Source organism: Rattus norvegicus, chromosome 18 (genome assembly GCF_036323735.1).
Source record: "Rattus norvegicus strain BN/NHsdMcwi chromosome 18, GRCr8, whole genome shotgun sequence".
In the NCBI taxonomy this organism is placed as follows: domain Eukaryota; kingdom Metazoa; phylum Chordata; class Mammalia; order Rodentia; family Muridae; genus Rattus; species Rattus norvegicus.
This window is the reverse complement of record NC_086036.1, coordinates 58,841,040-58,864,498: the sequence shown is the minus strand read 5'-3', so window position 1 is coordinate 58,864,498 and position 23,459 is coordinate 58,841,040. Positions and strand designations below refer to the sequence as shown.

At 42.7% G+C, this 23,459-nt stretch overlaps 1 protein-coding gene across 8 annotated transcripts in view; it reads left to right on the top strand.

Annotated features, from left to right (window-relative positions):
- The window catches only part of Piezo2 (piezo-type mechanosensitive ion channel component 2), a 376,519-nt gene that overhangs the window by 250,754 nt on the left and 102,306 nt on the right, over positions 1–23,459 (top strand). For 7 of the 8 annotated variants that reach the window (XR_005496481.2, XM_063277327.1, XM_039097390.2 and 4 more), the window contains 6 exons: positions 11,321–11,483; positions 14,691–14,810; positions 17,048–17,086; positions 18,383–18,521; positions 21,355–21,503; positions 22,307–22,537. Coding sequence is in view for 7 of the 8 variants with exons in the window: in XM_063277327.1 (XP_063133397.1) it covers positions 11,321–11,483; positions 14,691–14,810; positions 17,048–17,086; positions 18,383–18,521; positions 21,355–21,503; positions 22,307–22,537 (841 nt within the window). In the remaining variant the exon portion in view is untranslated. The remainder of the gene's footprint in view (positions 1–11,320; positions 11,484–14,690; positions 14,811–17,047; positions 17,087–18,382; positions 18,522–21,354; positions 21,504–22,306; positions 22,538–23,459) is intronic. The other variant, XM_039097388.2, reaches the window with a different exon arrangement.

Genomic DNA, 23,459 nt, shown 5'->3' with positions numbered 1-23,459 from the left:
CCTCATGGTGGAGGTCTCTGCTGATGGGATCAAAACAGTGGGTGCAGCTGAGAGAATTCCTGGGGTTTCTGCTTTGCACTGAGAGGTATCCTGAGTGCCAAGCCGGTCCCTGGTCCTATCCAGACTTGGATAACTGTCACCAAAGATTGTTGAAACCAAACTTTGCCACAGCACCAGTGGTTCCATCTGTCCATGAGACGGCATGGAAAGCTGTGAGCCATTTCTGTGCAGGACGTGTACTTGCTTAATGTAAGAGATGGCTATACCTAGTCCGAAGGCTATGACAGGGCTCATGGCAGCGGCAGAAGAGTATGCATCTGGCTGAAATCTGTCCACAGCTGCAAGCGCTCTCAGTGGCTCTTTTGACCTTTCCCCGATTGTATTGCCAAGATGAAAGAAATATGTTCCGATGAACAGCCTGATATCAACAGTAAGGCATAATTCCAGTGCTCATAATTCTCCACACATCCCGGACTTCCCACTGAGAGCCCAGTCTCGGTGTCTCTCAAGGGACATTATGACGAGACATACGTGAAGATGCATATATCCCTCTGTGAGTTCAATGTAGTTCAAATTCATCTTAAACGGGACCAATAAAGACTCTCATTGGCAAGTGCCAGCGTAAGCCAAGCTGGCGTCATACCCCACAGCAGTAACAAAACAGCAATAGCCAGGATTTTTGGAGCACATATTATGTGCCAAATCCTGTGATTTCCCTCTCTGTATAGGACATGATGTAATCTAGAAATGACCAATAAAGGACAGAGATTAACAACAGATAAACCACAGTTTTCAAACAAGCTGCTCTCTAGTTCTTGACATTTTTCTCAAAGTAGTATGGGACTTTGAGTCTTGCCATGTCTTGGCAAGAAAACTAGGGAAGGGTGTCAGGTAGAGGTTGGAGAGGTAAGGTGACAATGTGTGTGTTTTGCAGTTCATAAACATGGTTTGAATTAGATTGATAAGCCTTCATGTCAGCTGTCCAGTGAGCACGGTAAGGTATTATTTGCCTACTGGGGAATGGCTTCCAATTCCCTGTCAAGATTCGAGTTATACGTCCCAGCAAAAACTAGAAGAAATGCAGCATAGCCAAGACACCAGGGAGAGCGAGTCCAGGGAGCACAGATTGACTGAAGGACTCCTCTGCGTTTTGAGGATTCCCAGACTGTGGATGAAACCAGAAGTTCCCAGTTCCAGCTGGGAGAAATGGAAATGACCCTGAGGTATTGGCTCAGTATTAGTTTACAATATTGGTGTTGCAATATTACCTGCAAGATCAGGTAAGCAAATGATGTTTACAATGGAAATGAATACAAAGACACGGCTGGCTCTCTGAAGGGGAGCATTTTTTTTAAAAACATACTCTTGGTCAGAATAGCGCTTCCTTGAAAATTACTAGAATGTAAATGATATGTGGGATAACTGGGTTAGAAATTGCAGTGTGTAGCTAAATTTAGCCACAGGCGTATCGCCAGTAGGACATTATGTTCCTACTTTAATGAAACAAAGGCACAAAGAATTTGAGAAATACAGAGAGCAGATATCCGGAAGGTTTCTCTGGCCTTATGGCTACCTCTATTCTGTATTTGATGACAAACACCTCAGTGGCTTTTTGCTCAATATTCTGGAATGTCTGCTGCTCATCCTGTCTTCTACCTCGTCACCAAAGCACAGGGCTCATTCCAGTAGCCTTGGACCTAGGGAAGATCTATATTCAAATGCTGAGCTAGATGATAGCCTCTCAGGTCCAGAGACTGAGAAGTCCAAGCGGAAGGGACCACAAGCTTGGAATGGGTGAGGTGTGGTGTCTGAGTTCATAAGTGGCTAACTTCTTGTCATAGCACAAGGCTTCTTTTACAAGGCCATTGAGGCCTCTTGTAAGAGTGGATGAGCTGAAGACAAAGTCTTATTAAGAACTTTACGGAAATATGAATAGGCGGAAGAGAAGATCCAGGACACTTAATAAAGTAAGAAAATAAAGTTTTCAGCACCAGTGAGAGGGGGACCGAGGGGGTTGCCAAAGCCCACTTAACCAGGTCATGTATTATTAACCCATCATCTTCCTTTGAACCTACTGTTACTACAACTTGAAACTTGTATTTTCACCGTTTTCCTTACTGTCTAGAACAGTGGTTCCCCACATGTAGGTCAAGGCTCTTTTGGCAAGCCTCTATCTCCAGAATTATTTACATTGCATTTTATAATAGTAGCAAAATTACAGTTATGAGCTAGCAGCAAAGAATATTATGGGGGGGTCACCCCAACATGAGGAAATGTTTAAAAGGGTCAAACAGTAGGAAGGTTGAGAACCACTGGTCTAGAAGAAGAAAATAGCAGAATAATACACTCATACTAATAGTAGTACTAATAGAGGGCTCTGGAAATTTTGAGCAACAGAGTAAAAACCAAAATGCAGTATTGGATTAAAACCTAAATTACAGAGGCCAGGGAGATGGCTCTGTCAGTAAAATGCCTCCTGCACACACATGAAGACCCGAGTTCAGATTTCCAGCACCTACTTAAAATCCATGGTGGTGGCACATACCTATAGAGCCAGCAGCGGAGGGAGAGAAGGTAATGATGATGATAAAACAAAAGAAAGAATTCTCCATGGAAAGATGGGGCAGAAATGGAGGGAGAGGCAACCAATATCTGGTGCAGCTTGAGACCCAGAATGCCACAAGAGGGAGCTCACTCCTAATATTCTAATGATAGTCTGCTATATTTGCAGACAGGAGCATAATATAATTGTCATCAGAGAGGCTTCACCTAGCAACTGATGGAAACAGATACAGAGACCCACAGCCACACGTTAGGTAGACCTTGGAGAATCCTGCTGAAGAGGGGAAGGAAGGAGTCAAAGGGGTCAAGGACACCACTAGAAAACCTACAGAATCAATTAACCTGTACCCATAGGGACTCAGAGAAACTGAACTGCCAACCAGAGAGCCTACCTGGGACTGCCCTAGGCCCCCTGCACATACAACAGTTGTGTAGCTTGGTCTTCTTGTGGGATTTTTAACAGCCAGAGCAGGGCCATCTATGTTGCCTGTCTTTGGGACCCTTTCCTTCTACTGAGTTGCCTTATCTACCCTGAATAGAAGATGTACCTAGTCTTTATTGCAACTTGATATGCCAAGGCTGGTTAATAATATCCATGGGAAGTCTTCCCTTTTCTGACGAGAAACAAAGGAGGAGTGGGGGTGGGACTGGGAAGAAGGACTGGGAGGAAAGAGGGAGAGGTAGCTGCAGCAAGGATGTAAAGTAAATAAATTAATTAATAAGTGATGATGATGATGATGATGATGATGATGACGATGATGAATTCTACACGGGACATTGAGAAGTATATACCAATCATGTCTGATCCTCACGGTATCTCTTCAGTATTGGTTGCTAATTTCATTCTCTAGATGAGAACGTTGAGGCCTCAAAGGACTAAAGGCCACATTTGAGATCAGATGATTGAGAGTACAGATAAGCTTTTAATCCATATCTGAATTTCTATTCTTTCCTTTTTATCCTATAGCTTTGGCTTTTGTTTGTTTGTTTGTTTGTTTGTTTGTTTGTTTCAAGTTGATTGTGAGTTCATGCGAAAGCTATTGGATCTGAGGTATGCTTTTAAATTGAGTTATTAAGTAAACTAGGCATCACTTGAATCTTCTTCATGCTTTAAGAATAAAGTCTGTCTTTTATTGCTTTTGCCCTTTGGCATCAGGTAAGGGGAACACGGGCAGGGAATGGAAGAAAATGAAACTGTGTTTCTTCTTAAACGGGTGGTGGTTCTTCCCCCTAATTTGTTCTATACCCTTCTTCTTCCCTGGGCATGAATAATTAAATCCACAAGGTAATCGTTGGCAGCTGTCATACGCACTGCCTTTACCCCTCCCAACATAATTACATCAATACAAAGCCTGTACACCTGGGTGGGAATGTGCCGGGTGACTGCACAGCCAACCACACAGGACTTAGAGGGCTAAAGACAGGTTTATAATTTACAGCAACAAGGAGAAGGCTGGAGACCATCCCAGAGCGGTGTCTCTCAGGCAAACAAAGGAAGAGGAAACTCACACCTTGTGACTGGTCACCACCTGTAAAGCATTCTTAGTTTAGGTCATGCTTCGTATTTTACAAGTTTAACAACCAGCAAACAGGGGTGTCTGGGGACGGGGGATCTGGTGCTTGGATGATAAACTTTATTCTAGGTCCCTTAAAAGAGCAAAGATGTGTGAAATATTTAAAAAGGCATCATCACACTCTAATGCCAGCTACTCTCTGGCCCTGGGGCGGCCTCCCCACCTCCATGTCTAGTCCCATGCAGTGACCACCCATCTGATGGTTCTTTTGTTGGGGATTTTGCTCACATTCCCAGCCATCTGCCCCCTGTGGTTAGCTGTCACAAATCCCCCTCCCCAACCCACACCCCCTGTAATCCAGTAAAATCAAAACTCTAGAGACTTGTAATTTATCAGTCAGATTTATATCAGTAAATTCTCACCCCATAAAATGTCCTCATAATGAACTCAGAGCCAATTGATATTGATATAAACTGCCCACCTAGATAAGACAAATCATCCTGTAATTATTCATCCCTTTAAGATCTTCAAAACTACCTGTGGCTGTTTAAAGCCACTAGGAGTCTGGATCCTCTTTCTCTTCCTCTGTCTTCCTTCCTTCCTCTGTCTCTCTGTACTCATCTCTAAAATTCTCAACCTGCCTTCCTTTTTCCATTGCCCAATCACAGGCTCTCGCCTTATCTTGTGCCTGCCCTCACCTGCATATAGGGAACCACAGGCGTCTGCACTGAATCTGGTCTCTGTCCTGCAGCCTGGATGCCATGCTTCATGCAGTCTCTCCTCCACTGCTTCTCCTCCTCCTCCATTCAGTTTCCTGCTGATTTCAACCAAGAGGAAGGAAGTTGAGCTGAGACTACCAGTACAACCTATTTTCTTTGTAGAGTTATTTGGCCCAAAATTAAACATATCGTGCTAGTTGGGGAGAGTGTTCTTCCTGGCTTCATTAGAAGATTCAACACTTGCCTTAGATTTTTATCCTCCCATTACACACTTGCTCATTCTAGTGAGCTAACGCTTACTTAATTAAAGAATATGGCTTCCCATGAGAGACTGGGTCATGAAGAACTGTGGACTCTTGAGAAGGAAAAGGTTAAATTGAAAGTGTAGTGTCTTGCCTTCATACCACCAGCATGGCTACTCTACACACACACACACACACACACACACACACACACACACACACACATACACACACACACACGCGCACGGTTATGCAGACTTTGAAGCCCTTTGTGTGGCTGGTGGGAATGAAAATGGCACAGCCATTTTAGAAAATTGTATTATAAGTCCTCAAAGGGGAGCACACAGCACTACCACGTGATCTAGTGGTTCCACTTGAAGTTTGAAACTTAACAGAATTGAAAGCAGATTGCCTTAATCATGACAGAATCTAGCTACACAGACCAAGAAGTAGAAGGGTGGCTTCTAGGAATTGAGGAAGAGACAGCAGGTTGTTTATTGGCTAGAGTTTAAGATTTACATGATGACAATATTCTGGGTATTAATTGCACGAGAATATTAATTTGTGCTTCTAGACAGGGTCTGTAAACACAGTTAACATGGGAGTATGTGTTAGCAGTTTGCAGAATTGCAGTTACTTCTGAAACATGGGTGTGGACACAGAGCTACACGTTTCTTGCCTGTGCCTTCCTTGGCCCTCGAGGAGACTGACTAAGTAGATGTCTGAGTGAACGTGGAAACAGGTGGTAGCTCATCTATAAATCCGCCAACGTGTGCAAGTGAAGAGAAAGCCAGCATCCTGATAGGTCAGCATCAGTGTGTTGTCAGATGCCGGAGTGCTTCAGGGGAGGGGAGGAAAATAACGGCTCTGTGGGATAAGGAGACATCTGGAATGACGCCTTGCAGGGTATGAGGACTAGCTGCAAGGATTCTGGGGCCTCAGGAGGAAGGCTGATCCAAAGGATGTGATGAGAGAGACTGATTGCTCCTGTGTCTCCTCCGGCATCACAGAGAGTAAATGAGTTTTGTACATAGTGATCTGAGCTGTCGTGAGATCTTAAAATGATCAACCAGGTGGCCTCACACTTTGTCATGGATGGATATTGGAATCTGTCACTCTGCCTTTATCATAAACTAGGCGAATTAGTTTTTCATTACCAGAACAGAATGTCCAAAATATTCTAATTAATTTTTTTCTGAGGAAAGGGGGGGATGTGTTGGTTACACTTCCAAAGATGGGAGGGCATGGTGTCAGCTATGGCTTGGCTCCAGAGGACCTGATGGTTGATGTCACCACCATATGTCAGAGAGATTACATCAGTAAACAAGAAGCCAGAGAGGGACGAAGGCTCGCACAATGCCATCTGAATGACGCTCAGCTTTTAAAGGTTCTACCTCCGAATACCATCACACTGTAAGACCCAGTATCACAACGCACGAAACTCTAAGGAACAAGACACCCCCAATCCATAATTTTCAGGCTCTCAGACATTCTTAAGCAGTTGCTAACCCTTGACACACACATTTACTTACTGATTCATGCACATGGTGGAGTTCAAGATTCTTGTTAGCAGCCAGAAAAGCAGTAGATAACTAGATGCATGCTAGATAAATGACGGGAGGCTCACAGATAGCTGTGTTATATATTTATTTGGCATTTTTATTTTCCAAACCAAGATGATCAAAGTCATGGATGAAGGGCCCTAAATACCAGTGATATTTCTCTAAATAGTGCTGTGGGGAATCCTTAACATCCTTCTTTTCTTCCTTCCTCCCTTCTTCCTTCCTCTCTCCTTCCTTCCTTTCTCTCTTCCTTTCGTTTTCAAAAAAGAAAAAGAGATGTTAGCATCCCTTAGCCTCTACTCTTCCAACAACCATCACCATTTCCATGCTGTGACTTATTCTTTGTGTTTTAATTCAGTTAAACAAACATGGCACACAAAACCTTCCTTTCATGAGGTATGTCCTGAAGACAAGTTGACAAGAAATTAGAATTTGACTCCATAGCAAAACAGAACCCACAAACTAAACACAGAAATGCAGGTCCTAACTACATATGAAATTGTTTTATGGTATGGTGGAATTTGACTGCGGAGACACAGGCAGTCCTGGGAGTACTAATGGGGTAGGGTCAGGCTCAGCAACACCCAGTGATGTGTCAGTAGAGAGATGCTGTCATCTCCGTCTTCCCATCCCAACCTCAAAACCTGTCAGAATTGTTCAACTTCCTCAGGATCTCTCTTCTCTAACCTACCTGTCTCATCTCCTATGGACTAACTGCCCACACCATGCATTCTTCCTCTCATAGCCTTTCCCTCTTGACACACAAACACAGAAAGGACTTCACTGCACCTCTCACTGGAGCACCTGGCTGAGTCTCTGAATGCATGTTCTGTGTAGACACTCTTCTTTTGATTGTCAGTATCTAGATGAACCCTGGAAAAGGAAAGGCTGAGCAGATGATCTAATGGCTGGATACTGCATAGACATCTAGAATTCCAACACTAGAAAGGATGCAAAATTTCAACCACAAATGTCCCATCTAACATGCAAACATTTACTACAGTATACCGTTCTCTCTCCCCCTTCCCCTTCCCTTCTCCTTTCCCCTCCCCCTCCCTTCCCCCCTTGTGTGTGCGTGTGTGTGTGTGTGTGTGTGTGTGTGTGAGAGAGAGAGAGAGAGAGAGAGAGAGAGAGAGAGAGAGAGAGAGAGAAAGAGAGAGAGAATCAATAGGTCTTACACTATCAACTCTGTTAAAAAGATATTCTAATAATGGACAATTCATGGATAGTCTGTAGCCATATTTTGTAGTTTGAGTTTGATATGGCCTTAAAAGACTCATATGTTTAAATATTTGGTCTCCAGCTGGTGGCAATATTTTAAGAAGTTATAGAACCATTAGGACATGTGACCACTAGAGGTAAGAGTTCTGTCCTAGACCCACTCCTGGCTAGGGCTCACTGTTCTTGATCCACTGTGATATGAAGGCTTATGGCCACCCATGCCCTCCCTTGCCATGCATTTCCAACAAAAAAGCAAACAAACTCTGAAACATAACCCACAATAAACCCTTCCTCCCATGAGTTGCTTCTGTAAGGTTTTGTCACAGTGAGAACAGTAAGAGAAACCACTTGGTAGCTTCTTGTAGTATGGACAATTTAAACTTATCCCTGAGTAGCTTACAAATAAATGAGACTCAGACTATGGTTACTTTATTTGACTTCTAATTGCAGGCCTGGCTACCTTCCCAGTGGTCTCCTACAGATACTTGCTGTGTCTCCTCTCCATGTGCTTATGTTTCCTTTCCTCTCATGGTGGCTTCCTCCTTCTCTCTGTCCTCCAACCTGGTCACTCCAAACCTATCTATCCCTCCAGTAATTGGCTATAGCCAATTTAATTTAACCAGTAGTTTTAAATCAAGGAGCAAGGTTTGCACAACAAAAGCTTTTAGACATGAGAAGTCACCTTAGACCTAGACCTTCAGGTACAGAATTTAGCAATACATAGCAATAGAGCAAACCTCAACATCTTCTGCCCATTTAGTGAGGACCAAGCGCTGCCGATCAAACTGTGAGTCTGAGTGTTCAGCATTGATGTGGAAATGTGCAAATTCAGACTGCACTAAGTCACAGTATTGTTTGGAAAGGATGAAGTACTGATTACAATATGACATGGTTTCTTTTGTGATCACCTGTGGGGAGTCCCTGTTGAATTTCTGATGGAGCCAAACTATGTCTAAGCTAAGGGTGATGGGGCCTCTTCTAGTTGAAGGGTGGGGCCTCAGAAATTGAAATGTCCTGTTCCCATTAACCCCAAGGTATAACAATAATCCAGATTATTCAAAGAGCTTTTCACTCTGTGTACTCTATACAGAAATCGCCATTGTCATCTAGAGCTGCAGAAATGTTTTCAGTAAGTTTTAATGTTCTAAATGGAGTAAAATACTTCATCCTCTTTCAGTCTTTATACATTTGATTTTGCCTTCAAATGACATGTGTTAATTGTACAAGGTTAATGTATTCAGACATTTCTTTTTGGACATATTATTTTTCTCTTAATTAGTATGTTTGAATTACATATTAATATAAAGAATGATCTTTCCGTATGTTTTTATTTAAAACCTAATTTCAATAGAAATACAAATTTCTCACTGAGTTTAAGAAAAAAAGACCTATAATAAAGCAACTTTATTGTAGGAACTGCTAATCCATTTTGCATCTGCAACACTGAAGAGGGTTTTGCTTCTTTGTTTTTGTTTTTGTTTTTTTTTTTTAATCAAAGTTCATTTACACGTCCCCTCATTGCTATAGAAAATACAGCACTGGGTGCTTTTGTAAGAGAGGAATGTGTGACATTTGATGATGTTACATCTGAATGGAGTATGGTAATTCCCAGGAAAGGACATATTCTGGGAAGGTGTTGCATGTTGGAGCCTGAGGCGGGTAGATTTCTACGTCTTCAAGGCCAGTCTATGTAGGGAGTTCCAGGCCACCAAGGCTATATAGTGATACCTATTTGAAAAAAGAAGGAAAAGGAAGAGGAGGGGGAAGAGAGGGAAGAGGAGGAAAAGGAGAAAAAAGATGAAGAGGAGAAAGAGGGTGAGGAAAGGGAGTAACTTCTTTTAGAAACAGAAAAATCAGGGATCTGGAGAGACGGCTCAGTGGTTAAGAGCATTGGCTGCTCTTGCAGAGGACCCCATTTTGATACCTAGCTCTCATATGCCTCCCAACTGTCTGTAAGTTCAATCTCAGGAGATCCAAAATCCTGTTTTACCCTCCCTTGGTATCCCACATACATGCAGGTAAAGCACCTTACACATAAATAAACAAATGTTTTAAAAGAATCAGCACAAATAATAGAAAGAGGTGAATGTCTTACATGTGTCGAAGTTTAATCATTTATTAGCATCCTTTTGAAAGAAAATCACATGGCAAATTCATGTTCAACATTCCTGAACAAATTATATTCTGCACATGTTCCCATTATGTAATCAGGAACATTCAGGATACGTGGTAGAAATTAGCTTTTAAAATAAATCATTTCTAATAAGTTATTAATCACCAAGCTTTGAAAAACTCAAATTACCCATAAATGAAATTCGACAGAGATAAACTTCACAGAAATTCTACTATGTCATATTTAGCTTTCATTTGAGAGCTGTAGAACTCTGACCAAGTTCAATATTTGCTCCCATAATATAGGAATTCATGCCAAGTCTGACCTAAAATGAAATATTTGCTCATTTAGTTGGCCCCATTCACATATTATCACATATTTGTCATTTCAATAATTTCCTGATTTTGATAGGGCTGATTTTCAACTAAAATATAAAATTTTAAAGTGCACGTGAAGATTTAGTACAATCTACATTTTGCATCAACATAGACGTCCTGTGGCTAAAGGCTGTAAGCAACAGAAGCTTTTCTCAGGAACTGTATTTTCAATCCTTAAAACTTTTTCCTTCTTCTCTCCCTCCCTCTGTTCTTCTCCCCATTCCCTTTGAAGTTTTGTTTGTATGGATGTTTTTGCACCACATCCATGCAATACCCATGGAAGCCAGAAGAGGGCGTTGAATCCCCTAGAGCTAGAGTTACAGACACTTGAGAGCTGCCATGTGGGTACTGGGAATTGAACCCAGGTCCTCTGGAAGAACAGTCAGCGCTCTTAACCACTGAGCCACCTCTCCAGTTCCCTTTCCTTCTTCATTAGCAGAAATGTTACTATCCTTTAGTCTCTACTTCTCCCATAACTATGAATACCTAGTTCTTGTCGTACTTGATCCAATCGAATGTGCTTGCATGTAAACTCTTTTCTATGCTAGGCATGTCCAGAAGGCGGGATGAGTAGATACATTCCCTGTTCAGAAGAACTTAAAAGGGCAGAGAAACAAGCCAATGAAACAACAGCAATAAAAATTCAAGTTGTGATACACATAAAATTGTTGTGAGGCAGAAGGAAAATACTTTGGAGACGTGGGAAACCCTGAGGGCACCAAACAGATAAAATGAGACATGAGACTTGGTAATATCAAGTAGTAAGATGGAGACTTGGATGTCTCTTTAACATGTCTGACCTTCTTCCCAGCCCAGCTGCTCAAGCTGATAAAATCCTAAGAGTCCTTCAGGATTTCTCTACTCACTCCTACTATCTAACCTATAACTGCGTGTGTATATTATATGTCTCAGTATACGATATGCAATTTTTTTAGCTGTGTTTCTACCCTCCGACGTGTTAACTTGTCACAGTTGACTGCAGCTATCCGCATTTCTTTGTTTTCGAATAGGTTGTTTGGAATCAAATCCGTTATTCAAACAGACTGCTCCAGCACCTGGAAGATCATAGTAAACCCAGACCTGTCCTGGTATCACCATGCCAACCCCATCCTCCTGCTGGTGATGTACTACACGCTGGCCACGCTGATCCGCATTTGGTTGCAAGAGCCTCTTGTAAGGATCTGGAAATGTTTCACAATCTTATCTTCAAAGTACCTAGAATCTCTAGGAGAGGTGGTTTCAGCAAAACGGTAGTGTTTTATACACATTGGTATAATTCTGCAAATACTGAGCGAATGCAAATTCTCTCTGCGCAGATGCCAGCCAGCTCCCCACTGGCACCTGTGTGAGCTGCTACAAGTGGCAGTGGGTAGTAACAATGGAAGGTTAGGTTTTATTGGGCACTCACTAAGCCAACAGGCAGTATGCCGGCTATTTTTGTGCATCCTTCTTTCCACCCTTAAAATACAGAAGAATGAATATTGTGCTTGTCTTATAGGTGAGGGGAATGAAGCATGAGAGATGCGTGTTCTGGAATCACACACTTACTGAATGGTTCAGATTGGATTCGAGCCCATCTTTGATAGCAATATTAGCCTTACAGCCCTCTGTCTCAATATTCTCTGACACCCCAGTAACTGAGGACAGACATCATAAAATCTCAACTCCCATGGCTTCCACTGTGAGACATGGGGACTAGGACATTCCACCCAAGAACACGGGACACTGGATTGTTCCCTATAAGAATACCAACAAGATCATGACCCTTGGAACAGGAAGGCCAATGCCTGTGCATTTTCCCGTTCTTCTCTGTCCTCTGTCCACTTGTCTCCTAGATGGATGGATAAGGTTGCAAGGCAGGGGGTTGGTGCATGTAAGAGATGCCTTTCTCCTTTCCATCTCCAGGGAGCACTGTTCATGCCTGCTGAACTCAGGCCAAAATGCAACCTCATTGGAAATGCTGCTAGCTTTTGGGCCTGGGAACAATTTTCCCTTTTCACTTTCCTGCTTTTATTGTCACGGAATAGGCTAGAACTCCCTGTCACCAGTTTCAGGAGACACATCTTGAAGGCCAAAAGTTTAATGTACTAACTTGGGGGCCAGTATGAAGTACGCTAACACTAGAAAAGGCCCATACTCATTGAAGCTATCCATTCTATAAGAAAAATAAACAGCTCCCCCAAAGTAAATGCGATTCAAATTAAACAGTGTCGATGAAGTTGGATACATGCCTCCCTCATCCTTGGCAGAAGAGAAGGGAGAATCTCTCTCCTTCCTGCATGGCACTCTGTTTCCATGTCACCCATGGAGGGTACCAGTGACTAAGACTAGAGTCTCAGATCTCATCCTTGTTAGTTCCCTCTGTGTGGGTGTCTTCCTCTCGGGCCCCAGTTGATGGATACAAAGTAACAAATTGTATCCTCGAGGTCAGAAGGAGCAAATCACCTTGTGTTACATCTTTCTCCAATTCATTTTTTAAAGATTTATTTATTTATTAAATATAAGTACACAGTAGCTGTCTTCAGACACACCAGAAGGGGGCATCGGATCTCATTACAGATGATTGTGAGCCACCATGTGGTTGCTGGGATTTGAACTCAGGACCTCTGGAAGAGAAGTCAGTCCTCTTAACCACTGAGCCATCTCTCCAGTCCTCTTCAAATCCTTTTTCAAATTGGCCTCAATAATAAATTACTTTAAGATTTGTATTATGTTAGTTTCCTCCACAAACACACACACACACCACACATACATGGGAAGGCTTACATGTGTGTGTGTGGGGTGTGTGTGTGTGTGTGTGTGTGTATGTGTAATTTCTAGTGTGCTTAGCTTTCCCCATGGCATTCCATGTAATGCAGTAGCATGGTGACTGCTCTGTGATTTCTTCAGGCTTGTGGGATGCTCTAGCATCAGGGACATCTCTAGAGCTGGGAAAGTAAAGACAGCTGGGGAGGGAGGCAATCTGAGCTACAGGCTGTGCAGGCAACAATGGAATTAAGGTGGTTCCTGTAGGGGCAAGTAGAATATGGCACTTAGGTATGAAGCATTTCAATCTGCAATTTAAATAGGCAGGAGCAGAAAAGTTTATTACTGAAGCTATGTGAGAAGACAAGAGGCTATTCACACCATAGTTTCAGAAGCTCTGGCATATTCGGTGAAGAATGCCAACCATCAAATGTGAGTGTGGAGGTGAAAGTCAATCAAATATGTCCGAAGTGGGTGGGGGCTAGGAAAAGGAGGAAGAGGTCATATGAAGAGTTAAATACCAGAAGGATGTTGGAAAGGCATCTCCATGAATTCTATGTCTCATTACTGTGTGAGGGCTCCAGATAAATTGGTTAAATACCTCATCACACAACAGGGATACTCCCCAGTGGACCCAGCATCACTTGAAAATACTCTTAGTCAAGAATGCGTTTAAAATGTTCCCGACCTGCTGACCATCATAACTGATCATAACCTGCTTTAAAAGCATACTCAGCCCGCGGTTGCCAAAGTCATATAGTGCAAAGGCTCCTTTATAACAGTGAATATTGTGTGCCAGTTACAGTACATTGAATGTTAAAAAACAGAACGTGTGCGTGAGTGTTCCCCTTTAAACAGCAGGTTATTGTGAGTTAAAGTACCATTTCTACTCAATGCTTATCACTTCCAACCATTGAGAAGCGAAGAATGGCTATGTTGACTCATCGTAAGTTGGGATTGCCTGGCCTCTGGGGGGTAGGGTGTTTCCCTTGGGTCCTCTGCTGCACACTGGAGCCAAGATTGGGCAGTGAGCCCAGATCCACACTTTCCACTCTAATTCCCTTTTTACGGGAACACCTTTGGTGAAAGGACATCTGCATCCACTCTGTAGATCTTGCCTCATTACTGTGTGAGAGCTCTGGAGAGATTGCTTTTAATTAAATATTGCCTGCTCTGCATGATGAAACATGTTTGTGAGCCTGCACTCCGGCACTCCGGAGGCTGAGTCAAGAGAATTGTGAATTTTAGACCTGCCTAGGCTATGTAGAAAATCCTGGCATTAAAAAAAAAGTTTTAATGAAAGATTTGCCAGTAAGAGGCTTATACTATTAACTGTGTACTGCTTTAGAAGTGTTTGCTCTTAGAATCAACAGTTATGCTGCTATTTTCTGCTGCAGAATACCTATTAAGAAGCCATTGATGCTTGACATCTGTAACACGGGAAGCCTTAAGAGAATCAAGCTACATTCCACAGTGGTGATCATATGACGTACATGACAGCGTTTCATTATTTTAGGGGCGTACTGATCAAATCCCATCTGTGGCATACCCTAAGTTTGAAAAGATGGGACCAAGTGCGATGGTTTGTGGATCTGCTTAGGGGAGCACAGTTGCTCCCATGATTCTGTGTTTCAGGTGCAGGAGGAGATGTCGAAGGAAGAGGAGGGTGCACTGGATGGCTGCTCCAATCAGAACACAGCAGAGAGGAGGCGGAGCCTGTGGTATGCAACCCAGTACCCAACAGATGAGAGAAAAGTAAGGCACAGAAAAAAGAATGCTCGCTTCCCCATTTAGTTTTCCATGCCCATGTTGTGTTGTTGAAAGTGGGGTTTAATACGAGTGGTCAGATCTCGTTGCTTCTGACTTGTAGAAATAATTTGATTTAGGTGTCCAAAACCCTCCGTCACAGCCAAACCCGGGGCTTCTAAAGGAAGTACCTGCTCCCACAAGACCCCAGAAAAGAATAATTTTATATATCCATCACCTTGACTAAAAACCAAAAAAAAAAATGATTTTTTTAATTTAAAATATTTAAGACAAAGATCAGTAAATAAACTTTTGGCACTGAGAGAGAGTAGTTTCAAGGTAGACTACTTGGCTGCAGGGTTGTTCACTGTGTTGAGTGACTCCATGACTCATGGTGGTCACTCTGTAACTGACTGGGCAAGATCCAGACCCTGTCTGAATGTGGTTATGGGCCCCTTGATGTTTTTAGGCTCTGACAGGGAGACCATTGGCTCACATAAGTTACATGTAATAGATCACTATTGCCAGTCAGTGTGAATTCATTTTGACTGATGCCATGTGGACTTAAGAGCCTGTTTGCAAAGCCATCAAGACAAATGTTCTTTTCCTAGATAGAGCCCGAAAGTCACACCCAGCATTTTAGAGAACCGAGAAGGAGACCCTGATACATTCAATGGCAGACGAGTTTCTTTAAGACAATATAGCCCTGGTCTCAGTGTCGCTGTCTTGTACTAAGAGGGACGGGGGGGGGGGGAGCTACTGTGAGGAAGGACAGAACCTTGGGGCAGGTGGGATGCATCACAACGTAGGTGCAGTGCCTCAGGACATAGGTACACCATGGGACAGACATCATGCCCAAGATACCTGAGGGTTTTCCCTTGTCCCACTAGGTGCTCTCTTGCCCGTTTCTCCAATTATAGTGACAGGATCGTTCAGCCATGTGCAAATTATGTCCCAGGGAGCTCTGAGGGTTCCAAGACCCTGTCAGTGGTTACAGTTGAAGTCTTGAAGACCTTTGCCTAATGGCTAAGAGGCTATGGTGCTCAAGTGCAAAGGAAAGCTAAGACCCCAAACATAATGAGTGAAGACACAACAGCAACAACTTCACACCATCACACCACCATCGCCACACCACCAGCATCAGTACCACTACACCATACCACCACTGCACTACCACCACCTCCACCATCATCACCACAACCAATGTTGGGTCCACACAGGAAACAGAATAAAAGGCAGTTTCCCTTGAGAGCATTCTTGACGAACCAGGATGAACAGGAGCCAAAAACAGCATGACCATGATCCACATGCTGGACATTTCTCCCATGAGGTCATTTCAATGACCTCAAAAATTCTTATAACCTATGACATAGCATGACAGTCTTACAGCAGAAAACATGGCCCATGTATTAAAGTCACACTGTTGAAATCTCCCTAGTGAACCCTAAACATACAGTGTTTATAGATTCCACAAGAGGTACAGTCACATGTCTGGCTGTCACATCCACATCCACTCCTTGCTGACTCCCTCAGAACCATCTCTGGCCCTCCAAGCTCCATTCATAGCAAGTGTCCCTTATACCATATTTTTGCAGTACCTTTTGTGTTTTTAGGTATATAAATGGTCTTTGTGTTCACACCGGGATTAGTCTTCCGTGCGGTAGCATGCTGTAAAGTTTGTAGCTTAGGAGTAGTAAGCTATGCCCTACAACCTGAGAGTGGACCAAGCTGTGCCTTTGGGCTTAGCATATTTATAGGATCACACAAAAGTGGGATTGCCTAATGGAGCAGTCCTCAGAATATTCCTAGTCATCAAACAGCACATGACTATGTTAATTTTCTTAAATATGCACTTCGGACAACGTTCCCCCTTATTCTGCATGACAGAGCAGAACATCTGAATGGCATGTCATATACAAAGTCTGGCAAAGTCCTGACAAGAAGCACAGAGTATCCTAAAGTCACTGTAGGGCAGAGCTCACTGTGTCCACAAACGTGTTTATAATCTCATAGCTCATGATTGCATATTTGTTTTTATAATTGAACATCAGAGTTGGGAAATGGTTATGATGAATGGAGGGCATACATTTCAGTGGCCTGCTGTCTTTTGCATGGCACTTCTAACATAACTAGCATGCAGCTAGTTAGAGGCTGGGTTTACATATAGAAAAGTGTACCAGTGCAGACGTACTTCTAACTGCTTCTAGCTTATCAATTAACATGCTGTCCCACCTTGCTTTTTGCAGCTTTTATCCATGACCCAAGATGACTACAAACCATCTGATGTTAGTATACCCTTAGACTTGTCATTTATGCTTATGTAAGTGACTTAAAAGTAACAGAGTTAGATCCTTTGAGTATATTTGAGTTATCGGGAAATTCCCTGTAAATTTTTCGATTCTTTTCACAGAAATTTTATTGGCTTTACTACTCTAAAAATCTGACTAACGTATGAGATGGAATGTAATATACAAAATACATTTATACTTTGGAAAAGCCCTGTTCGAAGCACTGTTCTTTGTGTGTCTGTGCACACAGATGCATATGTGTACTTGTTTGTGTGTATGGGGTGCACACATATGTGCACATTGTATGTAGGTAAATGTGCAAAAGTGTGTGTGTGTGTGTGTGTGTGTGTGTGTGAGAGAGAGAGAGAGAGAGAGAGAGAGAGAGAGAGAGAGAGAGAGAATGAGAATGGAGGCGAGAGAACAACCCTGGGTGCCATTCCTCAGGAACTGTCTTCCACTGTTTTTTTATAAACATTGTCTCTTACTAGTCTAGAACTTTCTTTAGTCTAGGCTAGCTCACCAGTGAGCCTGAACCCTGAGACTTCAAGGGCATGATGCCACCATGGCTGTCTTTCTTTGCATACATTGCAGGAATCACATTCAGGTCCCCGTTCTTGGTTCTTGAAAAGCAAGTACCTTACCGACCAAGTTATCACCACTAGCTCTATGAGTCTGTCTTTAAAACGTGTTCATCTGCAGTTGTGCTAATTATTACGTATATATGGAAATTGTATATATGTTTATGTTTATCTCAAATCCGTAACACCAGAGAGGTGAGAGGAAAAGAAGGCCCGGGTGTTTGCACTTAATCTACTGCAGCCCTGAAGTTAGGGTGTCTCACCTAAGACCTGGAGAGCATTTGCTTAGCCCTGTGCAAAATGGGTGGAGTCTGGAACAAGAGCAGGGTGGATGCCCAGGGAAGGTATGGAGGACTGCAAAGCCAGATAGCTGGAAGGTGTGCAGTAGAGAGAGTAGACCTTGATCAGGAAGAGACCCACAAGCCTTTCTCTGGAGTTCGTATTTCTAGTGAGGACAGAGTCTGTCATATGGTTTATATGTAGCAGTTATTCAGAAAGGTTGGGTACGCTTTTTATTGTCACTAGTGATAGAGACCAAATTTGGAGAAAGCATATACGATCCATCTTGATAAAAAAATATTAGATTTATTAAATGGTTTGGCCTCTAATCAGCTTTTCATCCTGGGTGATGCATGGAGTCTGGGAAGTGAAGAGGTACACTTACAGAGAGGTCATATTGCAATCACTGTTGTCCCCTTTCCTACTCCCCTGGCAGGGCCTGCTGGTGACTGTGAACGGCAACCCTGTGGACTACCACACCATCCACCCAAGTCTGCCCATAGAGAATGGCCCCGCCAAGACGGACTTGTATACTACTCCTCAGTACCGGTGGGAGCCCTCAGAGGAGTCCTCAGGTAATGCTTCACAGTGAATGGAGCAGATTTGCTCAGATGTGTGCTCCTCCACTTTCATTCATAAAATGGTGCCACTTCCTGTTATTTCGTGCATGATTTGGTTCCTTACCCTCAAACAGAAATGTCACCATCCATGATCAGTAAAAGTAAGGCTATTTCCACAGAGCTTTGTTTCTAATATACAACAACATGTTTTTATTCACACTTGGCTCTTGTACATATAACAAGTGTCATGAGTGGGGCAAACGTCGAAAAATTAAAAGGTGAGAAAAAAGAATTCGAGTATGCTAACTTTTCATGAAATAGGTTCTTGCTACACAAGCCTGGATGTAGACCAGACTGGCCTCAGACTTACATTAATTCTGTTGCCTGTGCTTGCCAAATGCTGGGATTGCAAGCATGAGTAACTTCAGCTGGCAACATGTAACTTTTTATAGAATTAAACATGTGTGTGGTGTGTGGTGTGTGAATGTGGTATGGTGTGTGTGTGTGTATGTGTGGTGTGTGTGTGGTGTGTGTATGTGGTATGGTGTGTGTCTATGTGTGGTGTGTGTATGTGGTGTATATGTGTGGTATGTGGGATGTGTGTTGTGTGTGTGTGTTGTGTGTGTGGTGTATATGTGGTGTGTGTGTGTGTTGTGTGGGGTGTGTGTGTGCATGTTTGTGTGTGGGGTGTGTGTGTGGTGTGTGTGTGTGGTGTGTGTCTGTGTGTGTGTGTGTGTGTGTGTGTGTGTGTGTGTGTGTGTGTGTGTATGTGTGTATCTACCCATCTATCCATCTACATGCTGGGTTTTCTATGAGTTAATTTGAAGGTCAGTAGCTTTCTCGGATAATATTTTAAGAAAAATTTAAAAGAATATGATTTTAAGTCCATTAAAAATAAGAGAAAAATGGAGTGATTTCATCCACCTCTGGTGAGGGAAGCTATGTCATAAAAGAGAATATGCTCAAAAAACTGGCACAGTATCTAGTAACAGAGAGTTTAAAGGCAGAGTGCAGAGGAAGGGGGGCAGATGATGCTTGTACAGTGAGAGGGCAGAGATCAAAGGAAACATCTCCCTTAAATAGCCATTAGAGCTGTGGTAAGGGGCCATTTATAGAAGATCCTGTGGATCTGGCCGCTTGGTAGCCACAAACACTCTCCCTGGTCACCTAGAGCAAGCGTCTCTACATGCTAACAAATGGGCAGTAGAAAGCTCTAGAATGTACATAAGGAACTGTAAATCAGAACCATTCAGTAAGGGAGAAACCTGGTCAGAGCCAAAGTCTCCAAGGAAATACAAAGTCAGTTCCAGGAGGACATGGCAGACACTGGGAAGGACCACATAAGGGAGGGGAGGGAGCCAACACTGAGAACTAGGCCTGTGAAGGTCCAGCTGGAGAAGTGACCTTCATTTATACCACACACACACACCATAACACACACATATACATATACACACATACACATACATACCATAACACAAACATATACACATACATACACATATCATAACAAACACACCACACATACCATAACACAAACACACATCATAACATAAGACACACATGCACACCATGACACACATACCATAACACACAACACACACACATACATACACACACACACCATAACACACATACTTTAACACACATATACATACACACATATACACACACATACACTCACCATAAAACACACATACTTTAACACACATATACATACACACATACACGCACATACACACACACACCATAACACACACATACACACCATACCATAAACTTACCATAGTGGTAATTCTCGGGTGCATTTGATTTATTCTTTTCATTACTGGGCATGATTTGTGAATTTTACTACAAACCTTAGGCTCATCTGACATGTTGGAGAAATTAGACACTGGACTTCTGTCCAAAAAGCCTGACAGTAACCCATGCAAAAGAAACTGTGTAATCACAGTGGTTTGTTTTTCCTTATGTGGTGCTAACTCTGGTATTCCTTATCAGATTTACAGTTAATTTAAGCAAAAAAAAGTCAAAGAGACCACATTTTACATAATATACTGATTAATATTTGGTACTACACAGTCTCTCTGGGTCAGGTATCTGGGGGTGATAAGGATGGCTTCTCTGGTCAGTCAGGTTCTGGTCATTATAAGGGATGAGCCTACTGTCTATTCTGGAGGCTTGCCTGGGCCAGAATCTTCTTTTAATCCCACTGTGCAGCTGCTAGCTGGTTGGAGACTCCTGTCAAGTAATGGTCAACCTGACACATCAGCTCTGGGCTACCTTGTTCTCTCCATTGGGAAGTTACAGGATGGTAGCCGACTCCTCTCTAAAAGCAAGATGGTGGTTGGTTGAGAGAAGATGCCTGAGGTGAAAACCATATTTCTTTCAAAATCAATCTGGGCTGAGAATATAGCTCAGTGATAGCATTTACCCAGCTTACATTGAGCCCTGGTTCCCATTCCCCAGCACAAAAAAACAAAACAAAACAAAACAAAAACTACAAAAACAAAAGCAACACCCCCCGCACACACACCCCAAACCCTGAATCTGAGAACTAGCATTTCATCTATTCAAAAGTGTTCTAGTCAAGGGACAAAACAAAGTCATGAATACCAGTGGATGAGTATACCAGAGAAGAACACTCTCTTTTCAAATGCCTGGGCCATTATTCCCACCAGTCAGAACCCATTGCTTCTGTCTGACTCCTAGAGGCTGTACTAGTTGGAGACACTTTCTGTACCAGAAGACTCTGTGAAAACCACACATATGAGTAGTGTAGACGTTGCCATTGTGACGGATGTCAACTGCATCCATACTTAGTCATATAAAGTGTTTGTCTCTCTAGAAAAGAAAGAGGAGGAAGAGGACAAGAGAGAAGACTCAGAAGGGGAAGGGAGCCAAGAGGAAAAACGGAGTGTGAGAATTCATGCCATGGTCGCCGTGTTCCAGTTCATCATGAAGCAGAGTTACATCTGTGCCCTCATCGCCATGATGGTTAGTACACGCAGCAGCCTCCAGAACACCAGAGGTCTATATCCCGTGCCTCTCAGCCAGGGTAAAGACTGCAGTTTGGGAATGGGATTGACTTCAGTTAGCCTAAGTCATATCCGAAACAGATTCCAAAAGGCCTTTTCACAAGGGCCTACAGGATGGGAGTTGAGGATCAGGTAGCAAGTTTCTTGGAGTTGATATTACCCAGGAACTTGATTGGCCTTCCCAACTGTCATTGACAAAACACTTCCTAGTCTCTAAGAACTTGGTGGCAACAAGGCAAATGCATCCTTTGTCTGAAAGGTCTAGCCACCATTTTGTCCTCATAGAAGCTCAGAATAGCTTTGTTAACTTGTCCTCATTGTTCAGTGTTTAGACACCTCACATGCGGTTTCTTCTTGTAGAATTTCTAATTTCTATTATATGTAGGTCTGCCTGATATGATTGCTTAATCTCAACCTCTGATCCTCAAAATTCCCGTTTCTCGCCCAGCTATAGCCCACATTCATCACGACCATCACTGACCACCGACTCCAAATACTGGGGAAAGAAAATCTGCTTTAGTATTGCGAGGCAGTATGGGGAGTAGAAGGCCTTGGACTTTCCCCTAAAGGAAGCACAAAGCCAATGTCATACTCAGTCTTCTCCATTCCCACTTTTCCTTCCCTCCTGACAGGCTGGGAAGCTCTCTATTGTCCACCGACAAGTCTCTCGTGTCTCAATGCCTTTTCCTGGTCAGATTACATTGACCTCCCCAGAGTGTGCTGTACTGACAGCTGCTGTCCTTTGTTCCCGTGGCTCTGCAGGCATGGAGCATCACCTACCACAGCTGGCTGACATTTGTGCTGTTGATCTGGTCGTGCACTCTCTGGATGATTCGCAACAGGAGGAAGTACGCCATGATCAGCTCTCCGTTCATGGTTGTCTATGCCAATCTGCTGCTGGTACTGCAGTACATATGGAGCTTTGAACTTCCAGAAATCAAGAAAGTCCCTGGATTTCTAGAAAAGAAAGAGCCTGGAGAGCTTGCCTCAAAGGTAAACGAATGAGGAAAGAGGAAAAGAAAGAGAAGCAATAATGGTCAGATCTTAGCAAGCAAGTTTCCACGAAGGGAACCACTAAATGATTTTAGAATGAAGACACCCGAGATCTAGAAATAGATTGCATTGTCTAGATGCCTCTCTTCTTATTCAGAGCTGGAGAATGAGGCCAAGGAGCTCACCATTGGGCTACATCTCTGTCTCTTGTTTTCCTTTTCGTTTTGTGACGGGCTGAACTCACTCTGGAGCCCAAGCAGGACTGGAATTTGCAGTCCTCCTTCAGCCTCCCAGGTAGCTGGCATCGAGAGTCCTTCAAGCCTGGAGTAGACCACACATATTCCACCCTGCTTTTAGTTTTAACTTAGAAACAACAGTTTCCACTAAAAAAATTATAGAACAAATTATTTTTGTAAGTTAAATTTAGTAGTAGTGATTACGTATAGTCTGTTACAAGACTTTCTAAGAAGGTTTATCAGTAAGTCCTTTATAGCATCAGTTGTACTGTTTCAATCCTGTACTACTCCTGAATCAGTTATTAGATGGAGAAATAGGATTATGTGATGTAAATTAGAAAATGCAACATAGAATACTCAGAGGAACTGGAGAGGTTTTAACAGTTTGTAAAACTCAGCTTCTTTGCACATGCCTTCACAGAGAATAATTTACTGTGAATAACACTTTGACTATATAAGAAAAGCATTTTTTGGCAGCAGAAATTATAACACTTGTTTTTTATTCCTTCTGTTGTCAAGAATTTGCAGCCATTTCTCTGTCTATTTATCTCCTTGAGTCATTTTAATGGTTTTGATTTCAGAAGGTTTAGCATTACAATTTATCTATTTTATGCACCGAGTCCAAACATGTGTTCCCTACATGTTGATGACATTAAGACAATTAAAAAAATCAACATATGGGGCTG